This window comes from Marmota marmota, unplaced genomic scaffold (assembly GCF_001458135.2).
Source record: "Marmota marmota marmota unplaced genomic scaffold, marMar, whole genome shotgun sequence".
NCBI classification, from domain to species: Eukaryota; Metazoa; Chordata; class Mammalia; order Rodentia; family Sciuridae; genus Marmota; species Marmota marmota.
Genome location: NW_025999869.1, coordinates 22,050,053 through 22,077,699, shown reverse-complemented (window position 1 = coordinate 22,077,699; position 27,647 = coordinate 22,050,053). Strand labels below are relative to the sequence as shown.

Below are 27,647 nucleotides of genomic sequence, written 5' to 3'. Positions count from 1 at the left end.
AATCCAGGACCCCTTATGAGAGAGGAAACGTGGAGAATGGGGAAAGGTAGAGAAAGTGAGGTTTTCAGGCCCCACAGGGACCTCATGCTCCTGGGTGGTGGAAGTGCAAATCTATCCTAGGCTTATTTTTTCTCTCCCTCATTCTGAGACCCAGCGGAGCTCTTGGTACCCACAGAAGACTACTACCAGGTGGTGCAGCTGCACACCCATCAGCCAGCGCTGCTTCCCTGCCAGGTGACCAACCTCCTGGCCCAGGTGACTCGGTACTGGGAGTTCCCTCCTGAAGAGGTCCCAGTGGATGGGACAGACATCTCCTTTGACGTGAAGAAGTGATTCACCATCCACTGGCTCTGAGCTTCCTTGGCTGGCTTTCTCTTCTGCTTGGCCAGCCTAGGTGGCATGAAACAAATCTCTACCAAGTACATGCTAATCTACATCAACTGTGCATGAACTTAGGTCCCCGAGTGGTCAGGGAACGGAGGGATATGGAAAGAGAACCCTTGTTGTACCTTGAGAAACCTCAGGTCCAGAGGGTGTGAATTATGGTGCTCTAAACAACCCAATGGCTTTTAACAATGCTCCATGTGATTAACCATGTTGTCCAGAGCACCTTATTGCCCCATATAACAGACAGCCAACCAGCCATCAATCTAGGCTGCATCAGTTCAGCCTGTCCATCATCTATTGTCAATCAAGTCAAAGGATTCAATTCCTCCATCCTCTCTCAAATCAACCATTCCATCCATCCATTCCCCATCAGGTCAACTATTCCTTCATCCATCTACACTCTATTAATTCTTTGTTTAAAAAACATTTTTTTTTTGTAGTTGTAAATGGACAGAATACCTTTATTTTATTTGTTATGTTGTGCTAAGGACCAAACCCAGTGCCTTCCATGTGCTCGACAAATGCTTGCCTCTGAGCCATACAACCCCAGCCCCTCCATTAATTCTTTATATCCACTCATACATCCTTTGCCAATTCAACCACCTCAACCACTCATAAATCTAACCTCTCCATCCATTCATTTAATTCAATTTAACTGTACTACTCATTCATTTCATTCATCCATTTCTCTATCCATTTACCTGCCAATAATTCACTCATAACAACCTGTCAACATAGTTTGCCCCCCCCCCCCGCCCACCTTTTCTCCCTTCTTATCTGTGGAAGATACATCTTTCTCCCCTCAACCCACCATCCAGGCTTCAACAACATCAATCCAGCTAGGAGAGGACTTCACTGAGACCTGTATTATTCTGGGTGAACCAGAGATTACTGTGGATTTTAACTGGGAATATCCAGGACAGGGGGTAAGCAGAGGGCAGAAGGAGGTTGTGTGCATGTGTATATGCCATGGAAGTGTGTTGAGGCAGAGGGGTGAGAGTGAGGGATTGGAATGAAGGCCCAGAGTGATCATTGCAAAATGGAACCATTGTTGGGAATCGATGAACCTAGCCCCAACTGTGACATTGCTTCCTGAGTGACATGGGGCAAGTCACTTCCTTTATCTGGGCTTTGGTTTCCTCATTTGTCAAATTGAGCTACCTTTTGGTTGACTGCCAAAAAATGTATAATTTCTTTGTTAATTTATGCAATAATTACTAAGCACTCACCACATGCTAAACATTGTGCCAGGGGCTGACACTATAATGATGAGTCAAAGAGTTATGGCTTCTGCTACCTGGAAGCTTATACTCAAAGCAGGGAGGAGAAGAGGGAGACAGACACACCTAGTCATGTAGGTAGTGCCAAGAGCTACAGTGACAATAAAGCAGAGTGATGTGATTGGGTCTACTTAGGATAGAGTGGTCAGGGAGTCATCTTCAAGGGCATGAACAGGCTGGTCCCAACCACACAAAGATGAGGCTGGAGCATGTGCTCAGTCCTGTGGCTGTGTGTGTGATTGGAGGACATCTGTGCCAAATAGTAGTATGCTACCAACACCAAGGACTTGAAGAATTCTTAAAAAGCCTTTCTGGAAGAGCTGGAATTTAACAGGAGTTTGGAAGTATGGGTTTAGGTAGGTGGAAGGCCTTCCTGGCCCATGGCAGTAAAAGCAAAGGTGCACATGTCCCTCATACAAGACCAGAGACCCACCTCTCTCACCAAGGTGGTCTGAACATGCAGGGGAGCAGCATGGCCCATTCTAAGGGACCCAAGAATCATTCTCCAGATTCTGAGGACATCGACAAGGCCTGAGCAGTGAGCTGACCTTGTATAGATCAAAATGGGAAGAATGGAACCGAAAAACCTGTGAGGAACTGTCCCCCCGCCAGAGGTGACTTAGAATAGAACCGGGGTATAGCTTAGTGGTAGAACACATGCCTGGCATGCACAAGGCCCTGGATTTGGAACCCAGTGTAAGTGTACACAAAGTACAGGATGGAGAAACCAGGTGTTCTGTAAGCTGTGACTTTTCCATAAGATCACCATCTTTAGCAGTCCTGAAAGGAAGGCCTGTGGAACCCAGTCAGCGTGTTCAGTTCCCCCTTAATGTAAAGTGCTCCAGCAGCACCTTACTCCAATCTTCAGCGGTCTGAACCAGTACATCATGAACTCTCTGAGTTGATCTCTGTGTTCCCTGCAGTGAGAGGCCAAGGATTGGTCCCAGTTAAGATGTCATACAGTGACCTTAGGAGGTAGAAAGGGTGAGGAATTTGTCAGAGGAAGAAACAGACCCACGAAGGGAAAATGAAGAGGTGGTTTTGAGCTACATGGCTTGATAAGTGAGCATTTCCCTAAGCATGTTCCTCAGGGTGATAACATGCCACAAAGTTCTGTCCCACCCTGCCCCACTGCCCAAAAATGTGTTCAAGAAAACACCGCCTCTACGAAGTATCACTGGCACTGGAGATTCAAAATACATGCACAGGGCGGATTCAGTGGTCTGTTTCTAATTTTCCTTTGTTTGACTCAGTGTTTCCCAAACATTTCTGATGATGGAGTCTGCACTTTACCCTCCTTATGGAGGTAGCACCCAACAACGTCCCTATAGAACCAGAGGACCCAGGAACACCCACCAGGAAATGCTGTGACCCATGTTAACTTTGGAACATTTTTGTTTCTTCCTTTTTTCCCCCTTTCTTTTTGGTACCAGGGATTGAACTCAGAGGTGATTTACCACTTAACTATATATATATCTTCAGCCCTTATTATTTTTTAGTTTGAGTCAAGGTCTTGTTATGTTGTTTAAGGCCTCACTAAGTGGCTGAGACTGGCCTCGAACTTGTCATCTTCTTGCCTCGGCCTCCCGAGTTGCTGGGATTATAGATGTACCTCACTATGCCTGGCTGGAACGCTTCTTGAGCAGGAAAGGGGAACTCAGCTCCTCTCTAGGAACTTGAGAAACTTAAAGGTTTTCTTAGAGAACCTGCCTTTTAGGTGGTCTGATACCTACCATGTGTCATCAAGTGTGGCTTTGAGCAATCACTTTCCCTTTGTCTGAAGAGATACACGGTGTCTCTTACCGGCTTGCTGGTGCCTGAGTCAGAAATGGCACCAGGGGTAGCTAGTGAACATTTCCATTTTGTCCCCTGCAGCTGAGCTGTACCCCTATGTCAGTGAGTGGTCCAATGTGGTACGCCGGGAGGGCCAGGTACAGCGGGCAGCAGCAAACACCTGGAGTGGCAAAGCTAGGACCAGTGGGGGTGGGGGGGGGCTCAAGTAAGTAGTTGAAGGAGGATCCCAGAATCATCTGTAGGCTACCCAGGCCCAGGGATTTAGTCTTCAAAGATTCCTGCCACTGGCAGAAGCCCTCAGTGAGAATTTACCTCCTTCCTCTTCCAGAAAAACACAGAGACCAAATAAATAACTTATTGCATGTTTTAGTTTCCATAGCTTGTTGGCCCCAGGGTAAAGGTATGACCAGAGTTGATTTCCATTCACACCTACTACAGGGTACACAAAGGAAGCCCCCGCTCACCACAATGTACCCCTTCCTCAGCCCTGCCCCTCTTGATTCAGAAGATGCTTTCTAAAGTGCATTCTGCAGCCTCAAGTGCTTTCAGGGGGTCGGGGTGACGGTGGAGAGTAGAAGCTTCATCAAAGAAGTTTGGAAGATGCTGGGGACTTGGTCCCCTTCTTGGAGAATTGCAATGCACTAGCATGTTTAAGTTATTGAGAGTCCTGCAGGGTGCAGATTTGTTTAACTTGATTGAACCTAGAGCTTCCCAATATTCTGTGCAGCGGATTCTTTTTCAGTCATGCCTATTAATGTCCAACAGATTAGTGTAACATGGACATACTATGAAAAAAGTTGCATGAAAAATTCCATGAGCATGTCATTCCAGAGCTGGCCTCAGGGCCCCTAGAGAACCTGATTTGCCAAGGCTGGGAAAACAGCTCCACACTCCCCGAGCCCACTCTCTTCCCTGCTAGCAAGGGAAAGGGAGAAACACAGACACATCTGAATTTCTAGAGTGGAATTGGATGGAGATTGTATCCAAGGGAATGAAAGAGGTGGTCGGGGAAGATGCCACCACAGAATATCTGATGGAAGATGTGGACTGACTTTTCCCACCATCTGGTTCAGGGTCTGTGACTGGAGCTGGGGGCCTCAGGCAAGATCCTTTGGCTCTTGTGTTCTGTTTGCTCTGCCTGCTAAGGAGGGAGAACACCAGGCAAGGGAGGGGTGTGAGGAAGCACTCTGATGAACATGCTCGGTGCAGGGGTTATTATTAGTCTCTAGCTGACCTGAAGCTTCCTGAGAAAAGACTAGAATCTACATGCTGTCATCCTGCTGAGGTCAGTCACTCCAGCCACCCCTTTACTGATGGAGGAGCTGAGGACCACATGGAAGCCTGGGGTCTTGGATCAGGGGTGGCAGAAGGAGGAGTGCAGGAAAGCCTGGAAGGGCAGGCGAAGGTAGAGGAAGGAGGAGAAAGGCTGTCATGGATCTGATCTTCCCAGACAGACAGGCGAGGTCCCAGTCCTGACTGTGAGGTCTGCTCCCCTTCTGGTTTCCTCATCTGTAGAGGGATGAGGTTGAATCTCTGCCTGTTGAGGGTCCTCAGACCCAGTAAAATGGCACTGAGACTGAAGGACCAGGAGGGTTGGGGATGAGCCATGTCTGTCAAAGATGGAGGAGTTCTGGCCATTGGTCCTGGGCCGACCAGAGTCTGATACCAGGAGTGAGGCTGGCCAGGGTGGCAACCTGGTCCTGCTAGCCCTCAGGGCCTTCCGAGACTCCCTTCCAGTCATTGGCTTTTTCCCTGATCCACAGGATGTGTCTAACTCCCAGCCCTTAGTCAGACCATCAGACAATCCTAGAATTGGACATTAAGTGACTTCAGTCATTTGATAGTGACTGCAATCATCTTGGGGCAGGGTAAACTGAGGCTAAGAGAAGGCCTGGGCAGAAGTAGAACACCTGGTGAAGTTGGCAAGTCAGTGAGTTGGCAGCAAAGCTGATGAGCTGGGGCCAGAGGTTGTCTCCTCTGTCAGATGGCCAAAGTGGCACAGGCTGCCCCTGGGAAAAGCCTCAGAACTTTCCTGACATAGACAGACAGAAGGCAGAGGGAGGAAAGGCTTCTTCTTGCTTGTTCCCTGGGCCAACTCAAGGAGAGGCACTACTCGGGGCCTCCAATGCCCCATGGGTGATCTTTGTGACCCAAGCCCCCCCAGGGCACACTGGGCATAGACCCAGGCTCTCCAACTCACTCCTACCCTTCTTCCTTCCTGGATAAAGAACTGGTAGGCTCTTGTTGTCTTTTCCAGAAAGTCTTTGGCAGGAGCTATGACCATAGGCATCATGGTGGGCCCAGACCCTGCCCCTTATGTGGCAAGGAAAGAGACCTCTGTGGGGGTAACAGAGGCCAGGGCGAAGGTAGAAGAGGCGTCAGCCCCAAAGACCCGGTACAGCAGCTCCTCCTTCTCCTGCTGCAGCTGTCGCCGAACCTGCGACTCCTTCTCCAGAGCTTCATGGGTCAGAAGCAGGTCTTCTGAGAGCTGCCTGTGGGTGCAGACAGAACCCAGGGTTGCTACCAGGAGCAGCTGCTGCAGGGACCAACCTATCCCTCTGGGAGGCCTTCCTGAGCTAGGCCACCAGCCCACTCCAGGGCCACACCCCCCAGCCCCTGTCATTTGCAAGAGGCAATTCAATCTGTTGACCAAGTGCATAGTCCTCACGGGCAGAGAGTTCTGGTTGCTCTGAATCTCTGCTTCAGAACCTAGCCATGTGATCTTGGATGAGTTCTTCACTCTCACTGAATTTCAGTTTCCTCATTCAATACATGGGAATAATAATAATAATAATAGGACTCAGGTCTTCGAATCATTATGAGGATCCCATGACAGAAGATAGAAGGTATTCAACAAGGTATGTCTGACACATGATATGAGCTTTTGTTTACAAAGTCCTTAGAATTGATTAATTCCACGTGGGCCTGTTCAACTCTGGATTTCCCGTTTCCCATGTTGGGTTCTCCCATAGAGTCTACTCATCCAAGACAGGGACATGCAGATAGTGACCAGGGCACTGGGACTTAGGTTTCTAAGCAGAGCTGGTCCATTGGGTTTCCTGACTCACATGGAAAAGGGGAGCCGCATTCCCTAGACAGGTCCCGCACCCACCTGTCAATACATTCCCTAGGCTCTTCTGAGACCCTTCCAACTGGAGATTTTGGCAAAAGGGGTGGGTGGAGGAGAAGAGGCAGGGGGATAGTTACCTTGACACCACCACCTGATTCCGGGCTCGAACTTGGAGGTCCTCATATTCCTGTTGCAGGGTTGTGATTTTTTCCTCCAGCTTCAGATTTTTTTCTTTCTGTAACAAACCAGAACAGGCTCAGAAAGCTACCCAAAATCACATGGTCCAGTGTATACTATGACCTCCTTCTTATCGGTGGTCCCTGAAAACACTCATTCATTCTAGACAAGATGCTACATTTCATGGAGCAATAAATTCACCAAAAATAAAGCTAAAGAGTTAACAAATGGCTAACAACTTATAATTTTTCTACAGGAAAATGTTAAAAACAAAGTACAGTCACTCCCATCTCACTTCTCCATCAGTTCATAGAAGAAAGGGTATTTTTTTTTTTTGTTCTCGTAAAGTCAGAAGGACGTGATCTATATAAACAAAATTAAGTCTGTATGTTTTATCATAAGAATGGTTCAACAGAATTTATAGGGAACATGTGAGATGGTCTGAGGATGTATAGATATGGGGAGGCCAGGGAGACTTCCTCTGGAACAGCACTGTCTGTTTGGATTCAGCCCCAAGTTTCTTTTCCTTTTCCTTCCTTCCCCTCTACTGCCTCTCTTTCTCTCTTCCTGTGCAGGGGATTGAACCCAGTGCATGCTGGGCAAATGCTCTACCTCTGAGCTGCATTCCTAACCCCTCAGCCCCAGGTTTCTGAGGCCTCTGTTCTTCCAGAAACAGAACCACCTGTGTCCTCAATGCCCTCCGCTCTCCAGCCTTGTCCTTGTGGATCCTAGCCTCCCACATCTGCCTGACCTTTCAGCCTCTCCTCTTCCCTCAATCCCTCCCTGCCTATGACATGTGCTAGCTCCTCCTGATTAGCAGGCTGCCTGTCCCAAAGCATTGCCCAAGTTACAGCAACCTAAGTAACCAAGAAAAATGCAGGACCCAGATGGCAAAGAGCCCCTGCCTGGACTGGCCATAGACCAGCTGAAGATGTGAGCTGTGGGTGGCAGGTCAAGGCCGGTGTGAACCAGGCTGGGCTTCCCCTACTTGTTTCACAAAGGAAGTGCCCAGCAAACAGCAGCCTGAGGCTACATCTCCTAGCCACAGACCACTGTTTCCATGAGGATCAGCCTCTTGTCTAGCTCATGAATCCGATCATTCTTCATCTCGATGACAAAGTGCAAGCTCTCCAGCTCCTGCTCCCAGAACTGGCTGGGACTCCCATAATCCTAGATAGGGACATAGAATGACCTCATCAGACCATCAGGTAGAGAAGGGCATGGACTACCTCCCTCCTTCCCATCCTGCCACCGGCTCACTGATTGACTTTCGTAAGTCCCATCCCTCTCTTGGCCTGTGGTTATGGGTCAATATGTTTCATCTCATTTGACTCTAAGAGCACCCTTTGAGGCTTGTGTAGTTCAAGTAGGTTGAGTTGCCTGTGCTAAGTGGTGGGTTTCCTATGTCTACCTGGTTCTGTCTGGATCCATAAGCTGTGTCCTTTACTGAGCCATATGCCTTTCTCTGAGCTCCTCAGTGAAAGGGGGGACCCTCTTGCTTCCAGGCCCTTGTGAAAGTGAGAATGTCAGGTCTGAGCCTTGCCCTTGAAGATGGGCTCACCTGTCCTGTTGTCCAATCCTAATCTCCCTGGAGAATCAAGAAGGAAAGGCCCCCAGGTGTATTACACCTACCTGAATGTGTTTCTTATAGTTTCGCCTCAGAATGGACTCTTCTACCCTCTTCATCTTGGCCTGAAAGACCTCCAGTTGTGAGGTCAGTCCTGCTACGGTCTCCTGGAGAAAGGAGCAGGAAGGAGGTGATCAAAGTTGGGCTCATGAAAGTGGATGTCATCAGACCCCGGAGAAAGAAAAGTTTGGGGTTCTTTGGCCTAACCTATACAATGATGCAGGTGTAACCTTCTTCAACCACTGCCTGAAACATCCCACCCCCAACTCTTGCTATATAGCCTTTTGTGGCTCCACAAACCCTTGGGACAAAGATCAGTGAGCCTGGCATTCAAAGCCCATCCAAACCAGGCTCAATTAGTTTTTCCAGCCTTATCGATCTCTGCTTTTCCTGTGGCCACACATCATATCATTCCTTCAACCGCAAGGGACATTCTTGTCTCCAGTTTTTCCCTTGCCAAGAATTTCTTCCCCCCAGACTTTGACCATTGCCTTCAGCATAGAATAGCCTCCTATATGGCTTACAGGCTCCTACCTCCTGGCCTTCTCCTTCCTCTTCAGCCTCAGCCTTTCTCCCAAACTCTACACCCCAGGCATCCTGTACTTCCTACAATTCCTCAGGTGTTCCACACTCTCTCCCTTTTCCTCTGTGCTTTTTGAAAAAATTGCTTTATTCTACGTAAGGCACACTCACTTCTTATCTTTCTTTACTTAAGAATTCTAACCTATCTTTCAAGTTCCAGCAAAGATCTCATTTTCTCTAAGAAATCTTCCCTAAGCAGTCAGTGAGAGTCTTCTTCGAAGATTTCACAGGTCCCTGGGCATTTACCAGGGCTCTACTCAAACCATAGTCCATTCAGTTGCCAAGATCCTCCCAACAGTCCTTGGAAAAACAGGACAACCCTAATCACATCTTTAGCTAAGAATCTAGTCACCACATTAAGGGGCCTGGACACATGGAAGATAGTCACTTTGGCTCCCTTATACCTGGAAGCCTTTGGTTTGGGTCCTTCCCTAACCCCACTATACACTAACATGGCCCAGCCCTTCTCACCTGAAGGGCAGCTTTGGCCTCCTGGAAGGAGTGGGTAAGGGCTTCTTTTTCCTTTTCAAATGAGGCCTGGATGACTGTGGGGAAAGAAGATCTCTATAAGCTCAGATACTTCTCCTCAAAGCCTTCTGGCAAGTCCCTAGGGTCAGGAAGATGCAAATGATCTCCTGGGTCACATTTGGGCCAGAAATGGGGAATGACCTGATCCATCCTTCTACTTTCTAGGTTTACTTGAGAGCTGTGCCAGAAATATAATAGGTATTTAATAAAAGTTCATGGAAATGGAAACAAATTATATCCTAGTTCATGACTTGAACTCTACCAGACTGTGCATGCCAACCATACCTCACTGAGGCTATGATCCAAAGATCTCATAGCAAGTTTGTCTACCTTGTACTATGTCATGTTAAATTCAGAGCGCCAATGCTTTGTAAACTGAGTTAGCCAAATCACAAAGTCATTAAATGATTGCCTGTCAATCAAAGTAAAAGCTATGGCCCATACACTGGATTTGTGGCCTGGAAGTCTACCTGGTCCTTACTCTGCTTCTTCAAAACTGAGACCTTGAGAAAATCACATCAAACATCTAAGAGTCCTTTGCCTCAACTGTGAAATGGGTCAACAAGCCTGCCTTGGTTGTCTCCAGGGGCGGACTCAAGGATCACATAGAAAAGGACAGGTAAGAGCTTTCCAGGTGGGGCAAGGTTGTACAGATCTAGATTTGTTATCACTTTCAAAATCGGTACAGTTATATTTATCATCCATCTTCCCTATAAAGTTCATTTTGAAAAATTCCAACCTGTCTCAGCTGAAAGAAGACAACAGAGAAATGGTAAATGGCCAGAAAAAAAAAAAAAGAACAGAACAGAGAAGACAGGAATGGGAAGTTTAATACTTTGTTCTTTGATTGACAAGCAATAATTTAATGACTTTGTGATCTGGCTAACCTAGCTTACAAAACATTGGTCCTATGCATTTTTCATGGCCTGATATGGTACCAGGAGACAAGCTTGCTGCAAGAACTTTGGATCTTGGCCTCAGTGTAGTTGGCATGCACAGTTGAATAGGGTTCACAAATATAAACCAAGGGGCCAAAGAAGATGGTAGCGACATCAAAAAGAATGTTTGATCAGTAGTATGAATGTGATAGAGCTGTCAAAAATTGGTAAGACCAGTTGTATAAGAACTAATTCCTTAATTTTTTAAATTGATGGACCTAATTTGTTAAGTTGCCTATTAAGACAGGATAAAGTAAGATCAAAGAAACACATTCCATCCAGTCTGTCCAACTATGTAGCCATAAAATCTGGACAGAATGAATGGAGCACTTATTTGCAGACTCTGAAAAATAAATGGTTGCTGGGTATGGTGGGCACACAACTGAGTCACTGTCCCAGCAGCTTGGGAGGCTGGGGCAGGAGGATTGCAAATTTCAGGCCAGCCTTGGCAACTTAGTAGAACCCTGTCTAAAAATAAAAAAAAATAAAAAATAAAATGGCTGGGGATGTAGCCCAGTGGTATAGCACCCCTGGGTCCAATCTCTAGTACTGCAAAAAGGAAAAAAAAAAGCAAATGGCTATAGCCGACTAGGCCAAAGATCAGAATTTGAAGTACCAATGAACTGGCATATTTAAACAAAATCCAGAATCTCTTGTATTCAAATACTGAAAATGTCCAGAATACAATCCAAAATTGTTTAGCATACTAAAAAACAGAAAAATACCAACTTGTCTACAAGACATTCCATAGATGCCTATATTGAGATGATATAAATGTTAGAATTATTAACGGAGTCTTTAAGACAGCCCTTATGGGCTGGGGATGTGGCTCAAGCGGTAGCACGCTCGCCTGGCATGCGTGCGGCCCGGGTTCAATCCTCAGCACCACATACAAAGATGTTATGTCCGCCGATAACTAAAAAAAAATAATAAATATTAAAAATTCTTTCTCTCTCTCTCTCTCTCCCTCTCTCCTCTCTCTTTAAAAAAAAAAAGACAGCCCTTATAATAATGCTCCAAGAAGCAAGCGTGAATACACTCTTGAAAAGAATGGAAAACAAGAAATTCTTAGGAAAAAAATAGAAGATGAAGAATAAAACAAAAGAAAATTCTAGGAGTAAAAAATGTGATAAATGAAAGAACTCATTCTCAAAGAGGAGAATCAATAACTGAATGAAGATGATATAAAAAAGAGCCAGTGTACTTCAAGAAAGATCAATAGAAATGATCCCTTCTGATCAACACAGAGGAAAAAAAAATATTGGAAAAAATGAACAGAGACTCAGGAAACTGTAAGATAATCCTAAAATGTCTAACATTTTATATCACCTGAGTCGAAGAAGAAGAGTGTGATATGGAAAGATTATTGAAGAAAGAAGCAATCTGGCAAAATATAGACCTTTCCAGATGAAAGCAGCTCACTGAACCCCAGAGTAAACCAAGCGAAACCCACACACAGATACAGAAATCCATACACATTTCTGAAAACCAGTGACAAAGAGTAAATCTGGAACGGAACCACAAAAAATGGTCCATTACTTATAGGGAACATCAGTTTGAATGAATGTGGATTTCTTATCAGAAACCTTGGAAAGTAGGGGCTGGGTTGTAGCTCAGTGGTAGAGCCCTTGCCTAGAGCCTAGCATGGCCCTGGGTCGAGCACTGAAACAAAACAACCCTCCCCCCCCCAAAAAAAAACAAACTAAAAACAAAAGCAAAAACCAAACAACAACAACAAAGACCTTGGAATCTATAAGGAAAAAGAAAGATTTTAGAACTGCTGAAATAAAAGAACATGAAAAAATTTCACTGAATTCTATATTCAGTGAAAATATACTCCAGAAAAGGAAGTGAAATAAAGACATCCTCAGATGGAAAAACCAAAACAAAAGCTATTCATCACCAATAGACCTGCTTTAAAAGAATGACTAAAGGAAATTCTTCAAATGATATCAGAGGGAAACTTGGAACTTCAGGAATATAGGCAGAAAAACAGAACTGGTAAATACCTGGGTCAATACAATAGACTCTCTTCTTTTGAGCCTTTAAAAAATATGATTGATGATTTAAAAGCAAAAAACGATAAGCTTTTGTGATGGAGTATTCCAGGTGTTGTGGATGTAAAGCGCAAGACAGGAACAGTGGGCCCACCTTATAAGGGTCTCACTTCTCATGGTTTCAGTTACTTGTAGTCAGCCACAGTTCAAAAATACTAAATGGAAAATTCCAGAAACAAACAACTCAGACATTTTAAGTAACTCTTATTACAGTACATTTTTGTAATTGTTTTATTTTATTTATAGGTATTGTTGCTAATCTCACTGTGCCTAACTTATAAATTAAATGTTATCACAAATATATACATAAGGAAAAAACCAGTACATACAGGGTTGATGCTTCCTATAGTTTCAGGCATCACTGGGGGTCATGAAATAGCTCTCCCATGGATAAGGGGGTACTACAACAAAAAGGGAGAGGACAGAGGAAACTTCATGATGGTAAGTTTTCTACATACTATTTAAAGTTGTAAAATATGAATTTGAAGTAGACAAGTAAATGTATTGTAATCATTAGAACAATCACTTAAAAAACACACAAAGAGACAGAGTAAGAAAAGCAATAGATAAATTAAAATGGAATACTGTACTAAAAGTTGCTGAAATACTCCAAAATGAAGCAGGAGAGGAAACAGGTTAAAAGCAAAGAAAACAAACAGAAAACAAGTATTAAAATGAAAGATCTAATTACAAGCATTAAATGTTTAAATACACCAAATAAAAGAGAATATCAGAATGGATTAAAAACAAAAAAAAAGTGCTATGCTTATCTTAGTAAGCTTTCCATCACTGTTACAAAATACCTGAGATATTAAACCTAAAAGAAAGAAAGGTTTACTTTGACTCATGGTTCCAGAGGTTTCAGTTCATGGTAGCTTTGCCCCAATGCCTTGTGCCTGTGGTGGCACAGCATGTCATGGTAGGAGCATCTGGTAGAGGAGAATTTGGTTGGAAAGCATGGTACCAAGATGTAAATTTGTATTTGCAAATACATGAAAAAGGGCCAGGATCCCAATATCCCCTTCCAGGGCACACCCCAATGACCTCACTTCCTTCTGGTAGGCCTAAAGTTTCTACCACCTCCCAGTAGCTCAGTGGGCTGGGAACCAACCCTTCATCACATGGGCCTTAGGAGGACACTGAAGAGCCAAACCAAGCAGAATTAAAATAAACCCACTGGAAATATGTGAAATACGTGTCATAGGCAGGTTAAAAGAGTGGAAAAAGAAGCATTTACTAATAAAGATGTAGTAACTGTATTAATTTTAAACAAAGAACTGAAAGGTGTAATAGACAAATACACCATTATAGTTAGAGACTTCAGCATTTCTCAGTATCCAGTAGAAAACAGACAGAAAATCAGCAAGAATATATAACTGGATGCTACCATCAACTGAACTTAATCTATTTGATTGATTTATAAAATATTCACCCTAAACATAGAAGAATATAATTTCTTTTTAAGTACACATGACAGCTTCATAAGATAAACTATATCCTGAATCATAAAATAAACCTTAACAAATTACAAAAGTAGAAAAAATAAGAACAATGTTCTTATTCTCTGACTGTACTGGAAAAAAATGGAACTCAATAACACATCAAGAACCTGAAAAATCTTCAGACTTGGAAATGTACTTCTAAATATTCAATGAGCCAAAGAGGAAGTCTCAAGAAAAATTAGAAAATGTTTTGAACTTTGAAAGATAAAAATACAAAATATTGATTGTGGGATGTGGATAAACGGTATGTAAAGGAAATTTATAGTATTAAATGTAAACATGAAGGAGGTTTCAAATAAATCATCTAAGCTTCTAGCTTAAGATATCAGAAAAAGAAGGGCTAACTAAACATTAGCAGAAAGAAATAAAAACAGAAATCAATGAGATTGAAAATGGACAAAGAGGGGGAAAATATCAATGAAGCCAAAAGAGTTTCTTTGAAAGACTGCAAAGGAAAAAGAACACAAATTATGAACATTGGGAATAGAAGAGGGGACATCACTACAGATACAACAGACGTTTGGAATGATGTTAAGGGAATACTGTGGGCAATTTATTGCACATAAATTTGACAACGTGGATGAAATATACCAATTCCTCTAAAGCTACAAACTACTAAAAACTCACCCAAGGTGAAATATATAACGTGGACATTCCTGAAATCATTAAAAGAACTGAATTTGTAGTTAAGTGCATTCTGGAAAAGAAATGTCCAAGCACTGGCAAATTCTACTAAACATTTAAAAATAACATAACACAAATTGCATGTTTTTAAAAACACATTCTATCTAATCTCTTCTAGAAACAGAAGACAAGGGAGTATTTCCCAACTCATTCCATGAGGCAAGCTTTATCATGATACCAAAATCAAACAGACAAAATAAGAAACTACACACAAATCTGTCTCATGAATATAGCAGACATCATCAATAAAACATTAGCAAATCGAATTCAGCAATATGAAAATGGGATTTATGCAAGACTAATTAAATATCTGAAAATCAATTCAATCACTATATGCTAATATGGTCTAAATGCGAAAAAGCACAGGATCTTATTATAGGTCATAGATCTATGTAAGACCATAAAACTTTGGAAGGAACATAGAAAAAAAAATCTTTTAACCTGGATTTTAGCAGAGTTCACAGACATGACATCAAAAATAAAATAAAGAAAAACTAATAAAAAACCGAACTTTAACAAAATTGAAAGCTGTGCTTTTTGAAAGACATTTTTGAGAGAAGAATAATGCTCCCTACAGAGTAAGGGAAAATATTTGCAAATACAAAGAACTTGCATTCAAAATATAAGGAGGTCTCTCAAAATTCAACAGTAAGAACCAATAAATTTAACAACATGGGAAAAAGACATGGGCAGACATTTGACCAAAGAAGACATGCAGACAGCAAAATTATTATTAAAATGCAAATTAAGGCCATGATGAGATGTCACTGCACTAACATTACAACAGCTTAAATAAAAGCCGGTGACAACAACACAGGCTGGCAAGAAGGAACAGTGCACCTGATCCTTCACTGGTGGGCAGTGTCAACTGGTGGCCACTCTGAAAACCAGCTCAGCCATTTCTTGTAAAGCTGCAGACATTTACTATATGAACTACCAATCCCACTCCTATGTATTTACCCCAGAGAAATGGATACTGACATCCATACAACGACCTGGACATGAAAGTTTAAAAGAGCTCTATTCCTAATCACCTCAGGCTGGCCACAACCCAAGTGTCCTGCAATGGGAAGGTGTGAAGAGTGGATCACAACTCAGCAAAGAAAAATAAAGAATTATTACAATGCACAGCAACTGGAGTGAGCCTCAGGGGCATCGTGATGGGCAAAAGAAACCAATGAAAACAGTCATATAGTATTATTTCATTTATACAATAGCTCCCCAAAGACAAAGCTCTAATGATGGAGAACAGATCAGTGCTGACAGGGAGGATGTGAATATGAAAGGGTAGTTCCAGAGAGCTTGGGGGCAGGGTAATAGAACTGTTTTATATCCTAATTGTGATGATGGTTTCATGAATCAATATATGCATTAGAATTTATGGAACTGTACACCAAAAAAAGTCAAATTTCTTGTATGATAATTACAAAAATAGAAAAAAAAGAATCACTGAATGTAGAAAATCACTAGTCTCTGCCTCCCCCCAAATAAATGAATTCCCACATATCTTCCCCAAGCCATGCTTTTGTTTATTCATTTAATATACACTTATGTAGCACTTAATATGTGCCAAACCATTTAAAAATAATGATTAGGGGCTGGGATTGTGGCTTAGCGGTAGAGCACTCTCCTAGCATGGCTGGGACCTGGGTACGATCCTCTGCACCACATAAAAATAAAGGCATTGTGTTGTGTCCATCTACACATAAAAAATAAATATTAAAAAAAATAACTATTAATGAATTCTGACTGATGGGAAGAATGTAAGACAGGAAATCCCTTTCCCTCTGAGTTTTGGAGTGGGCTATTTTTTTTTTGGGGGGGGGGTGTGTGTGGGTACCAGAGATTGAACTCGGGGTGCTTAATCACTGAGCCCCATCCCCAGCCCTTTTGTATATTTTATCTACAGACAGGGTCTCACAGAGTTGATTAGGGCCTTGCTAAGTTGCTGAGGCTGGTTTTGAACTCATAATCCTCTAGCCTCAGCCTCCTGAGTTGCTGGGATTATAGGTGTGTGCCATATGCTCAGCTAGGCAAATTTTTATTCCACAGATTTATAGTCATAAAACTAATATCAAAGCAATGTTTGGAGAACAAGTTTCTCCCATAAAACCTTATAAGGCAGAGAAAGTAAATTTTAGGGAATAATGGAACTGAGATTCAAGGAAGCTGAGTGACAATCCCAGTTTATTTCACGCCGGGTTAGTAATGAAACAAAATGCTTTGAATTCCCAAGAAAGGGCTTCAATCCCATTTTGAGATGTTTTGCGCTAATGTTGCAATATATTTCAAAATTCTTAAAATTCTTCCGACTTCTGTTCTAGTTACTTGATTTTGGGGAAATCTAAGGATTTAATGTGAAATGAAGGCATGTCTTTATGTAAAAGATATTTAGAGCAGTATTATTTATAATAGCTAAAATTTAGATGTCCAGACTCACAGGAAATAAGCAAAACCATGAGTGCTATGGTCTAATCTTTTTTTTTAATTTTTAAATTTGTTTTAAGTAGTTATACATGACAATAGAATGCATTTATGTATTTTGATATATCATAAATATATGGTTATAATTTCATTTTTCTGAGTGTACATGTTATAGAATCATATTGGTCATGTAGTCACATATAAACATACAGTAATAATGTCTGTTTCATCCTACTATCTTTCCTATTCCCACATCCCCTCTCCTCCCCTCCCATCACTTCTCTCTACCTAATCTAAGGTAGTGCTACTTTTTCCTAGTGCCCACCGCCTTATTGTGAACTAGGATCTGTATATTAGAGAAAACATTCATCCTTTGGGTTTTGTGAGATTGGCTTATTTCGCTTAGCATAATATTCTCCAATTCTAACCATTTACTGGCAAATGCCATAATTTCACTCTTCTTTAAAGCTGAGTAATATTCCATTGAGTATATATACCACATTTTTTTTTATCCATTCATCTATTGAAGGACACCTAGGTTGGTTTGATAGTCTAGCTATTGTGAATTGAGCTGCTAAAAACATTGATGTGGCTACATCACTACAGTATACTGATCCTTTGGGTATAAACTAAGGAGTGGGATAGCTGGGTCAAATGGTGGTTCCATTCCAAGTTTTCTGAGGAATCTCCATACTGCTTTCCATAGTTGTTGCACTAATTTGCAGTCCAACTAGCAATGTATGAGTGTATATTTTTCCCCACATCCTCGCCAACATTTATTGTTGTCTGTGTTCTTGATGATTGCTGTTCTGACAGGAGTGAGATGAAATCTTTGAGTAGTTTTGATTTGTATTTCTCTAATTGCTAGAGATGTTGAACACTTTTTCATATATTTATTGATCAATTGTATTTCTTCTTCTATGAAGTATCTATTCAGTTCCTTAGCCCATTTATTGACTGGGTTATTTGTTTTTTTGGTGTTAACTTTTTTGAGTTCTTTATATATTCTAGAGACCAATGCTTTATCAGAGGTGCATGTGGTAAAGATTTTCTCCCAATCTGTAGGCTCTCTCCTCAGTTATTAATTGTTTCCTTTGCTGAGAAGAAGCTTTATAAACATTTCAGTAGTAGCATGCTTGGAAACACATTTGATACAATGTTAAATGAAAAGAGCATGATGTAAAATTTACATATAAATGATTCTAGTCAGGCATGGTGGTTTGCACGCCTGTAATGCCAGTTACTCAGGAGGCTCAGGAAGGAGGATCATATGTTTGAGGCCAGCCTAGGTCTCAGGAAAAAAAGTGTGTTTGTGTGTGTGTGTATGTTTCCAGACATTTTTCAACTGCTAGAAGAAAACACAGGAGAAACATTCTAACACATGGATGCAGGCAACAACTTTCTCAAAAGGACTCTTACAAGCTTAGAAAGTAACACATAGGATGGCATCAGATGAAAAAGCTTAACACTGTGAAGACAGAGCCTACAGAATGGGAGAATAATCTTTGCTAGGTACTGTCCCAACAGAGGATTAACATCCAGAATATATAAAGAACTCAAATACCCTAAAATCAAAGAACAAATAACCCATTCAATAAATGAGCAAATGAACTAAAGAGACATTTCTCAAAAAAAAAAAAAAAAAAAAGGAAATACAAATGGCCAACAAATATATGTGAAAAAAAGTTCAACATCTTTAGCCACCAGGGAAATGCACATCAAAACCATACTGAGATCCCATCTCATTCTAGTCAGAACGACAATCATCAAGAATACAAATAACAGTATATGCTGGTGAGAATGCAGGAAAAAGGAGCTCTGATATGCCGTTGGTGTACATGTAAATTAGTACAGCCAACATGGAAATCAGTATGTAGGCTCCTCAGAAAACTAAAAATGCAACTGCCATATAATTCAGATAAAACATTCCTCATTATTTATTCAAAAGATCTCAAAGCAGTGTACTTGTACGGAATTGGCCTGGGTATCAGTCAACAGATCAATGGATAAATAAAATGTATATATAGCCAGGTGTAGTGGCACATGCCTGTATTCCTAGGGACTCTGGAAGCAGGGGGAATGCAAGTTCAAGGCCAGCCTCAGTGACTTAGTGAGACTCTGACTCAAAATTAAAAAATAAAAAGGGCTGGAGAAATAGCTCTGCCGTAGGGGAGTGGTATTGGATTCAATTCCCAAATGTATATATACAAAATAGAGTTTTAGTCAGTCATAAAGAAGGACTTGAAATCATGTCATTTGTAGGAAAATGGATGGGACTAGAGAATATCATCTTAAGTAAAATAAGTCAGAATCAGAAAGACAAGTGTTGTATATTTTCTCTCACATGTGAAAGCTGGAGGGAAAGAAAGAAAAAGAAGTTATCTCATGAAAATAGAAGGGAGACCATTAAGGAGAAAAAGGGGATTTGGGAGGGAGAAGGGAAGGAAAGGGGAGGGACTGAGGAAGAAGATTGAACAAATTATGTTATATATAAAATATGCCACAATGAAACCCACTATTCTAGGTAATTAATATGCACCAATAAAAAATTTTTTTGACCTTAATACCATCAAATGTGGAGACCTCAGTCAAGAAATTTGTCAAAAAATTGGGACCCCTCTTTCTCAAAAGAAGAAAAGGATAGCTAATTCTGGGGAAATGTTATGCAAATACTGATGATGAAAATAAAAAATCAGTATGGCATTTTCAAGGTCAATTTTAATATTGTCAAAATATCGATAGCTGTTTCCAAAGAAGACACACAAATTGCCAACAAGCACATGAAAAGATGATCAATGAAATTGCCCTCTGGGAAATGCAAATCAAAACCACAATGAGATACCACTTCAGACATCCTAGGATGGCAATAATAATGGAAAATTCCAAGAAGATATATGAATGGCCAACAAGCACATGAAAAGATGCCCAACAAAATTAGTCATTATGGAAATGCCAATCAAAGCCACAATGAGATACCACTTCACATTCATCAGGGTGTCAGCAATGGAAAATAACAAATGTTGGGAAGGACACAGAACAATTGAAACCCACTCCTTGCTGGTGGGAACAAAAAGTAGTATAGCCACTGTGGAAAACAGTTTGGTGGTTTCTCAAAAAGTTCAGTGTAGAAATACCATACGACCCAGCAATTCTGTTTCTGGGTGTACACCCAAGGGATCTGAGAATAGCCGTTCAAGCAGGTGCTTGCACTAGGGCACTATTTATAGTGGTTGGAGGGTGGAGGCAGCCCAGATGTCCTTCAACTGATGAATGGATGAACAAAGTATGGTGTGTCCTTTCAATGGAGTAACATTCAGCTCTGAAAAGCAATGGGGAGCAGATGCTTGCTGCAACATGGATGAGCCTTGGAAACCCCATGCTGAGCGAAAGAAGCCAGATGTAAGAGGCTACAAGTTGCACAATTCCATTTTAAGAGTGCCCAGAATGGACCAGGCCATGGAGACAGGAGACAATTGCTTGCCAGAGGCTGGCAGGAGGATAAGACGTAATGGGCTTGTGGGTGTGGGGTTCCCTTCTGGGGTGACAAGAATGTTCTGGAACTAGATAGCATGATGCTTGCATGGCATTCAGTAATGGTAAATCTTATGTTTATTTTACCAACATCACACACACACACACACACACACACACACACTTTTCCTCTCCAATTCTACTAGGGGGTTACAAAGATTTTACAAAATGAGGTTCACTGTGTAAGTATCATTACTATCACAAACAATGGCAAAAATTTGGAAATTACCTGAATATTATAAAGGGAATCAATTAAGTGAATAAGGGAATTAATTGGAATGCTATGTAATTATTAAAACTTATGGAAGAGTTTAACGACAGGATGCTAATGCAATTGAAAGAAAAAAACAGATATACAAGTCTCTGTGTGTATATATGTATATTCTATGCAAAATTGTACAGCAAAATAAATGAAAGAGATCTGTCTCAAAGAGATAACAACAGCTAGCTCTGGAAAAAAAATCAAATTTTTAATTTTTTAGTAATAAAATAATAAGTGCTCATAAGTACTTACCAAGTATCTTGCACTGATTTAAATTCTGTGTCTATCATTAAACCATTTAATTCTCACAAAGACCTTGTGCGGAAGGTGAAGTACTTTTTTTCAAGGTTACACAGGTGGTAAGTGGTAGACCTGGCTGGGATTCAAACCCAGCACCCTGGTTCTGGAGAATAAGAGCTTAATCTCTATGTTCTAAGACCTTTACATTTAATTCATAGATTCTAAATTTTCTGTGATGATCACATTTAGTTATATAAGAAGAGTTATTTATAAAAAATACTCAAGCTAACCATAAATTGTAAGAAATGTCATCAGTGTGGAAATGTAACATGGATGTTTTAAAAACCTCCTATTTGCCTAGGTTTTTAAAATTTCCTTTAATGAATATGCATCACTTTTAAAATGGAAAGGAAAAAAAACCTCTCAAATAAGGCAAAGTAAAGCATAAAGCATAAGGCCAGGCTTTAAAAGTCACGCCCCAAAGGAAAACTCCATTATCTCTTTAGGGCCAAGAACCCCATAAACTCCAGCTTTGCCACAACCTAACTGCTTGTTAGGTAGGAGCAGAGGGGGCCAGTGCGGCCCCAGGTGAAGGCAGTGGGCGTGGCCACGACCACGCGTTGCCTCCCAGCCACCTCCCCACTGGACCGTCTCCATCCTCACCTTGCAAGGCCTCCTCGTGTTTTCCTTCCAGGACTCTTCGCTGCTCTTCCAGCCTCTCCTGAAGCTCTAGTGTCCGCTCCTTCTCCACCTGGGGACAGAGGGTCCCGGGCAGGAGTGAGACCCAGCGGGTTCACTCTGCATCTCTGAGCCGCTCACATCCTGCAGCTGTATGGAGCTGGTGATCAGAGTCCCACTCCCTCCTTGGAAAGGTGGGAAAAGACGGCCAGAGAAGGCAGAAGACTTCCGGGGCTGGAGACAGGGCAGATTTTGCCCTCTTTAGGGCTGAGAAAGTATTCCCAGAGAATTATCTAGGTGGAAAAACCGGACTTGGAAGGCTTCTAATCCTGATCCTTACTCCATGTGGGGAGCTCCTCGCTGTTTCCTCAGCTTGGGTATAATGAAGCGAGGGCTCCTTCACTCTCCAGGCCACATACTCTGACCATGGGTAGGCCTCACTGTTACAAGTCACCTCTACCTTCTGCCATCAGGTCCCAGACCTGGGGTTACACGGGACCAGACTGCTCCTGAGCCCAGGCAGCCCCTCAGAGATCTGAGCACAATAGCCATGTTCTCAAGGCTTCCCTTCTCCAGGCTTTGAACACTCTGGGCCATTCTCACTGTCCTGTCCTTGAGATGTTCTCCAGTTTATCTTTTGTAAGGGCACAGCTGATGGACACACCCTGAGGCAAGGCCTAGCTGAAAGGGGCTTCCAGTCCCAGCCTTGCTGCAGTTCCTCTGTGCCTTGGGACCAGATCCTTTTCCCCTCAGGCATTAACTAGCTCACTGTGTGTATCAGGAGGAGACCCAACTTGATGATTCCTAGGGACACTTACTAATCTTGTGGTTAAGGATGTTACTCTACCAAAACAAACCAAAGACCCACAGACATGTAAGTGAATCCACTTTCATAAATCAAGTGCTCACTGCACCCAAACTAGGGAGCACCTGCAGGACAGGCTCCAGACTTGGATCCCCCTATACCTCTCCTACTGCCTGAGGCAGTCCCCTTCCTGCACAGAGGTCGTCCCCAGTGAGTCTGCTGGATGAATGTGAAGCCCAGAGGGAAATTTCTTAGAAACAAATCATCTTATAATTTAATGGAGCAATTAGTCCATAAATGTAGAACCACTTTTAAAAAGAGACTTAAGTTTCAGAATTTGGAAGATTTGTATGTACATGGCATGTTTTCTATGTATAATTAAAGATAAGCAGTAGAGAGATTTAGAGAAAACTTTATGTATACTCCATCCTAAGATCTTTCTCTACCTCTTCCCACTGAGGAGGAAACTGAGGCAGAGAGAGGAGAAGGGTTAGTGGCCCAGATGGGAACCAGGAAGGGGAAGTCCTGGACTGTGGTTGCATTGAGTTGTCACATCTCTTCAGTCTTTTTAAACCTGGAATTGTTCCTCAGTCTTTCCTCATATTTTGTGACCTTAACATGTTGACTATTATACGCCTGTAATTATTTAGGAAATCCTTCAAGTTTCATTTCCATTTTTTTTTTTTCTTGTGGTACCAGAGATTGAACCCAGGTACACCCCCAGCCCTTTTTATTTTTTTATTTTGAGGTAGGTTCTCACTAAGTTATGGAGGCTGGTCTTGAATTTGTGTCCTCCTGTCTTAGCCTCCTGATTATAGGTGTGTGGCACTGTGCTTGGCCTGGCATCATTTTTTTAAACAATATTTTTAGTTGTAGATGGACACAATACCTTTATTTATTTATTTTTATATGGTGCTGAGGATTGAACCCAGTGCCTCACATGTGCTATGCAAGTGCTCTACCGCTATGCTACAACCTCAGCCCTTCAAATAATTTTTAAAGTCTGATGCCCAGACTTGGTTAAGTGCTTCTATTATGTACATTCACAACCCTCTAAACTTTTCATAGCAGTTATAATTGGAGTAAAATGATTCTGGGGAGTGTGTTTCATATCTGACTTTTGGTCTCAGTCCAAGAAAAAATTATGCTGCCATAACAAACCAGGGCGAAGTCGTAACTGATGAAAAGAAAAGGTTGACTTCTCACATGTCTCTGTCCATGTTGGGTGGTCCAGTGCTCTGCTATCCAGGGATCAGCATGAAAGAACCAGGTCCACGGAGAGCCACAATTTCAAACAATGCCAGTTCCTTCCACTAGTCAAACAGAAAGACCTCAAGGGTCTTGAACCCACAGTTAAATGCTCAGCCTGGTTCATCCTTTCACAACTCATTGACTAGAGCTAGTTCAATGGCCCTGTCCAACCATGAGGCAGTCCTAGAGGGGCAAATAATCCAGAAGCACCAATGACTTTGACTCATCAAATTAATGGTCAGCTTCGTGAATGCAGCTGCCTGCTCTGACTGCCGTAGCCAATGTGCCTGCCATGTCGTGGCTGAAATAAACATGTATTCAGGCGACCGAGGACTCCCTTCTTGGCAAAGAGTACAGGACACTTATAATGATAAATGCCAAAAGTAGGCCTGGGATTTAGAGCAGGAAAGAGTGGGGCTGGGGTTCCTGGGACTTACCTGTTCTGCCCATTTCTTCTTTTCCTCTTCGTGTTGCTGGAGAATTCTGGTAATGTCTTTCTGATGCTGCTTAGCCTCCTCAGATGCACATGGCTGGACAGCAGTGGCTGTAGCTGAAGAAAAAAAAAAAAGTCCACACAAAGTAGAGAGAGTCAGGACCAGCAGGGCAGGTGTGGAAAGCTGGGGCAAAATGATGAGAACCAGAGTTTCCACCTCAAGAGTGGAGTCACAGCAGCCCCTCAAGATGCCTGGCTTTGGAGACCCTCCTTCAAAGTAGCAGCCAGTGGTCATCTGCCCCATAATAATGACAGCTCACAGGACAGTTTGGCCCATAGAGGTGTTCCATTTGCTCCAACTAATACCTAAAGTAGAAAATCAGTAGTTGCCAAGATTTAATAATTGGGAAGCTTTTTCTTATAATTTATATAGAATCTTATATAAATTATATAAATCTTATATTTTTCTCCAGCTTTCCCCGAACAATCCAAAGAACTGACGATGCATGGCTTCATGTCCGTTGGGGGCTGGAGCCGAGGTTGGCTGTCCTTTCCTTTGGATAGCTTGTGGCTCTGCAGCCTGCCCTGTTCTTCAGCTTTCCCTACTTAGGATGCACGTAAGGGGCTACCTTGTCATTCAGTTTACCTGTTGGGGGTTGTGAGCATCTTAGTGTGTGACCCTCCACCTTTGGCATCTCCCTAGGTGGACCAGTTTTGAGCATGAAGGAGGTATAACCAGGAAGCCTATCCTGTGCTCAGGGAAACTCCTAAACAGGTGCTGCTAATGCCACTTGGAGTCCAACAGGCTGGCCACGACCTAAGGCAGAGCCCACCACCTGCCTCAGCTACCCAATACACGAAATCAGGATAACAATGGTAACTACCTCATGGAGCTATTGAGATCCTTAAGTCATAAAACAATGGCTACCCAAATAATAAAAGCAGGTAAGGAGTCCCAGAGCTGACCAAACCCAGCCTATCCCAAGCATCTCACAGGTACGACTCACTTAATTCTCATGACAACCGATGTAGTGGATACAATTATTGTCCCCACTTTACACAGTGGACACTGAGGCATATGGAAGTCATGCAGCTTGCCCAACACCAGCCAGTTCACATTCAGGGAAGCAGGGGTCCAAACCTGCAAAATCTGATTGCACCACAAATGCTTCTACTACAACCACATTGTGCCTGCTGAGACACACAAAAATGTAATTGCCAGGCCCTTTGGAGGTGATCAATGAATGTTATTTATTGTTCATTAGATGTTTTCCCTAAATGCTCATCAGTGCTCATGACAAGCATTTGAAGTTGTCAGTGTTAATATTATTAGCACTGCTTTTTTTATTTTTGGGTACCAGGGATTGAACTCAGGGGGACTCAACCACTGAGCCACATCCCCAGCTCTATTTTTGTATTTTATTTAGGGATAGGGGTCTCACTGAATTGCTCAGTGCCTCGCAGTTGCTGAGGCTGGCTTTGAACTCACGATCTTCCTCAGCCTCCGGAGCTGCTGGGATAATAGGCATGTGACACTGTGCCTGGCAGCACCGTTTTTTTGAGAACTTCACAGGCAGGGTCTGGCAAAGCGCAGGCCTAGAAATGTGAGGACCAGGGGGAAGCGAATGCTGTGGTCACATCCAATAGGGCAGAAGGAGGAGCTGGTGACCCTCAGACCTGAGCCGCAAGGACCATGAGCAGACAGACAGGGGTTAGCTGAAATCTACGGTCAAGGTCAAACAGTTCAGACTCCCTCGAAACATCTGGCTCATATGTTGGTCCATGAGCTCAATCTTAGGCCCCAGCTGGAGAGAAACTTAGTTTAAAAAAATACTCTTATTAAAACTAAAGATTCTTCAGCTCCAAGCCCCAAGATTCTGATTCATTTGTGGGGAGTGCACAGAATCTTTCTCTTTGATGTTCTCCAGCTTATTTTTATAGAGTCAGATCGTAGAACCTCTGAAGTCTGGTCCAGTGGTGTATCTGGTACTCAAACTTCATCCACAGTATCACCAACAACCTCCACGCTGTAATTAAACACCTCAGAGATGGGGAGCTCATCAGATTACCAGGTAGCTCTGAGGGTTTTAAACCAACAACCACACAAACAATTCTTTGACACTGGGCTGATTTTGTTGTGCATGATGTTACAGTCTCGAGGCTCAGTGCTGACCTCTGCTCACACTAAACAAAGCTTATCTTTCTTCTCTATCAGGGCACTTCTGACAACTGGGAAAACTATTGTTTTCTTTAAGGGTGGAATGTTCTGGGTTTCTTCAACTGTTCCTTACAAGACATATTTTCCAGATTCTTTACCAGCCTAATTTTGCTCCACTATATTCCCTCCAATTTACCTGAATCCCTCTGAAAATTTATTTTCCAGAAATGCACATAGCATGCTAGGTGTGGTTCCAACAATTAAGGACAGGAAAACACAGATCAGAATTATCACTCCCTGATTTTAGATGGATACTCCTGTTAACATCACCTACCAAGGATCTCATGGGCTATTTAAGTAGCTTGATCGGCTTTGTTGATTATAAGGTAGATAACTCATGAGTGTCAGTGGGAGCATTTATGGGGCTGGCGACTCACCTGTGTCCTTATTAAGGAGATCCAATTCTTGTGGTTCTGGTTTGGGTGGATGATCTGGTTCTTGGTGCCTCTGGAAGAAATGAGATGACACTGTGCTGAGGGTCTTGAGTGGGAGGTCAATGTGAGGATGGATACTGCAGTGAGAGTCTTTCAGGGACAGGACAGGATCCTAATTACAGTAGACCCTGCCCATGCCTGGTCCATTTAGGCTCCTTCCTTCCTCACAAACCTCAGGTGGTGCTCCCTTGGCCCCGGGAGGGGTTTCTGGGGTGTGATTTCTCATCATTGCCCAGGCAGCCCTCCGTGAGAATGCTGGTTGACCTTCCCTCATTCTTGCAGCCTGGGTCCTGCTGCTGTCCTGAGGCACAGCCTTGCCCATGTCCTCCCTCTCCTGGGATTTGGCTGTTACCGTTTCCTAGCTATTGTCTTAAGGTGTCCTAAAACTTCCAATCCTCTCAGGGTCTGTGGCTACTTCAGCTGCTATCCAAGTTCCCTTCAGAGTGATGTGGTATTGTAGGCAGAGCATCAGACACCCACACCCTGTGCTTATTCTCCATCCAAAGGGGCTGCTTCTGCCACTATGAAATGGGGAGCATCCTACTTACCTTGCTGTGTGGGAGTGAGATATGATACTCAGGATGCTGTGCTGTCTTGCCTATCCTCTCTTAATTTTTAGAACATAAGGGTATGAATATCACCAATTTAAAAACGAGAGGCCGAGACTGAGTGAGGTTATGACTTGGTCAAGGTGGCTTAGGAGACAGCTGGCAGGTCCCAGTGTCTGAGCCTCACCTAGTAGACA

At 42.7% G+C, this 27,647-nt stretch overlaps 1 protein-coding gene across 1 annotated transcript in view; it reads right to left on the bottom strand.

The window, feature by feature from the left end:
* Window positions 1-3,811: 3,811 nt before the first annotated feature.
* Ccdc69 (coiled-coil domain containing 69) overlaps window positions 3,812-27,647 on the bottom strand; it is a 43,015-nt gene continuing 19,179 nt past the window's right edge. The window contains exons 2-9 of the mRNA XM_015492712.2: window positions 26,846-26,915; window positions 24,255-24,367; window positions 21,747-21,834; window positions 9,389-9,462; window positions 8,341-8,442; window positions 7,759-7,878; window positions 6,669-6,766; window positions 3,812-5,953 (exon numbers count right to left, since the gene is read on the bottom strand). Of these exons, the coding sequence (XP_015348198.1) occupies window positions 5,776-5,953; window positions 6,669-6,766; window positions 7,759-7,878; window positions 8,341-8,442; window positions 9,389-9,462; window positions 21,747-21,834; window positions 24,255-24,367; window positions 26,846-26,915 (843 nt within the window). The 3' untranslated portion in view covers window positions 3,812-5,775. The remainder of the gene's footprint in view (window positions 5,954-6,668; window positions 6,767-7,758; window positions 7,879-8,340; window positions 8,443-9,388; window positions 9,463-21,746; window positions 21,835-24,254; window positions 24,368-26,845; window positions 26,916-27,647) is intronic.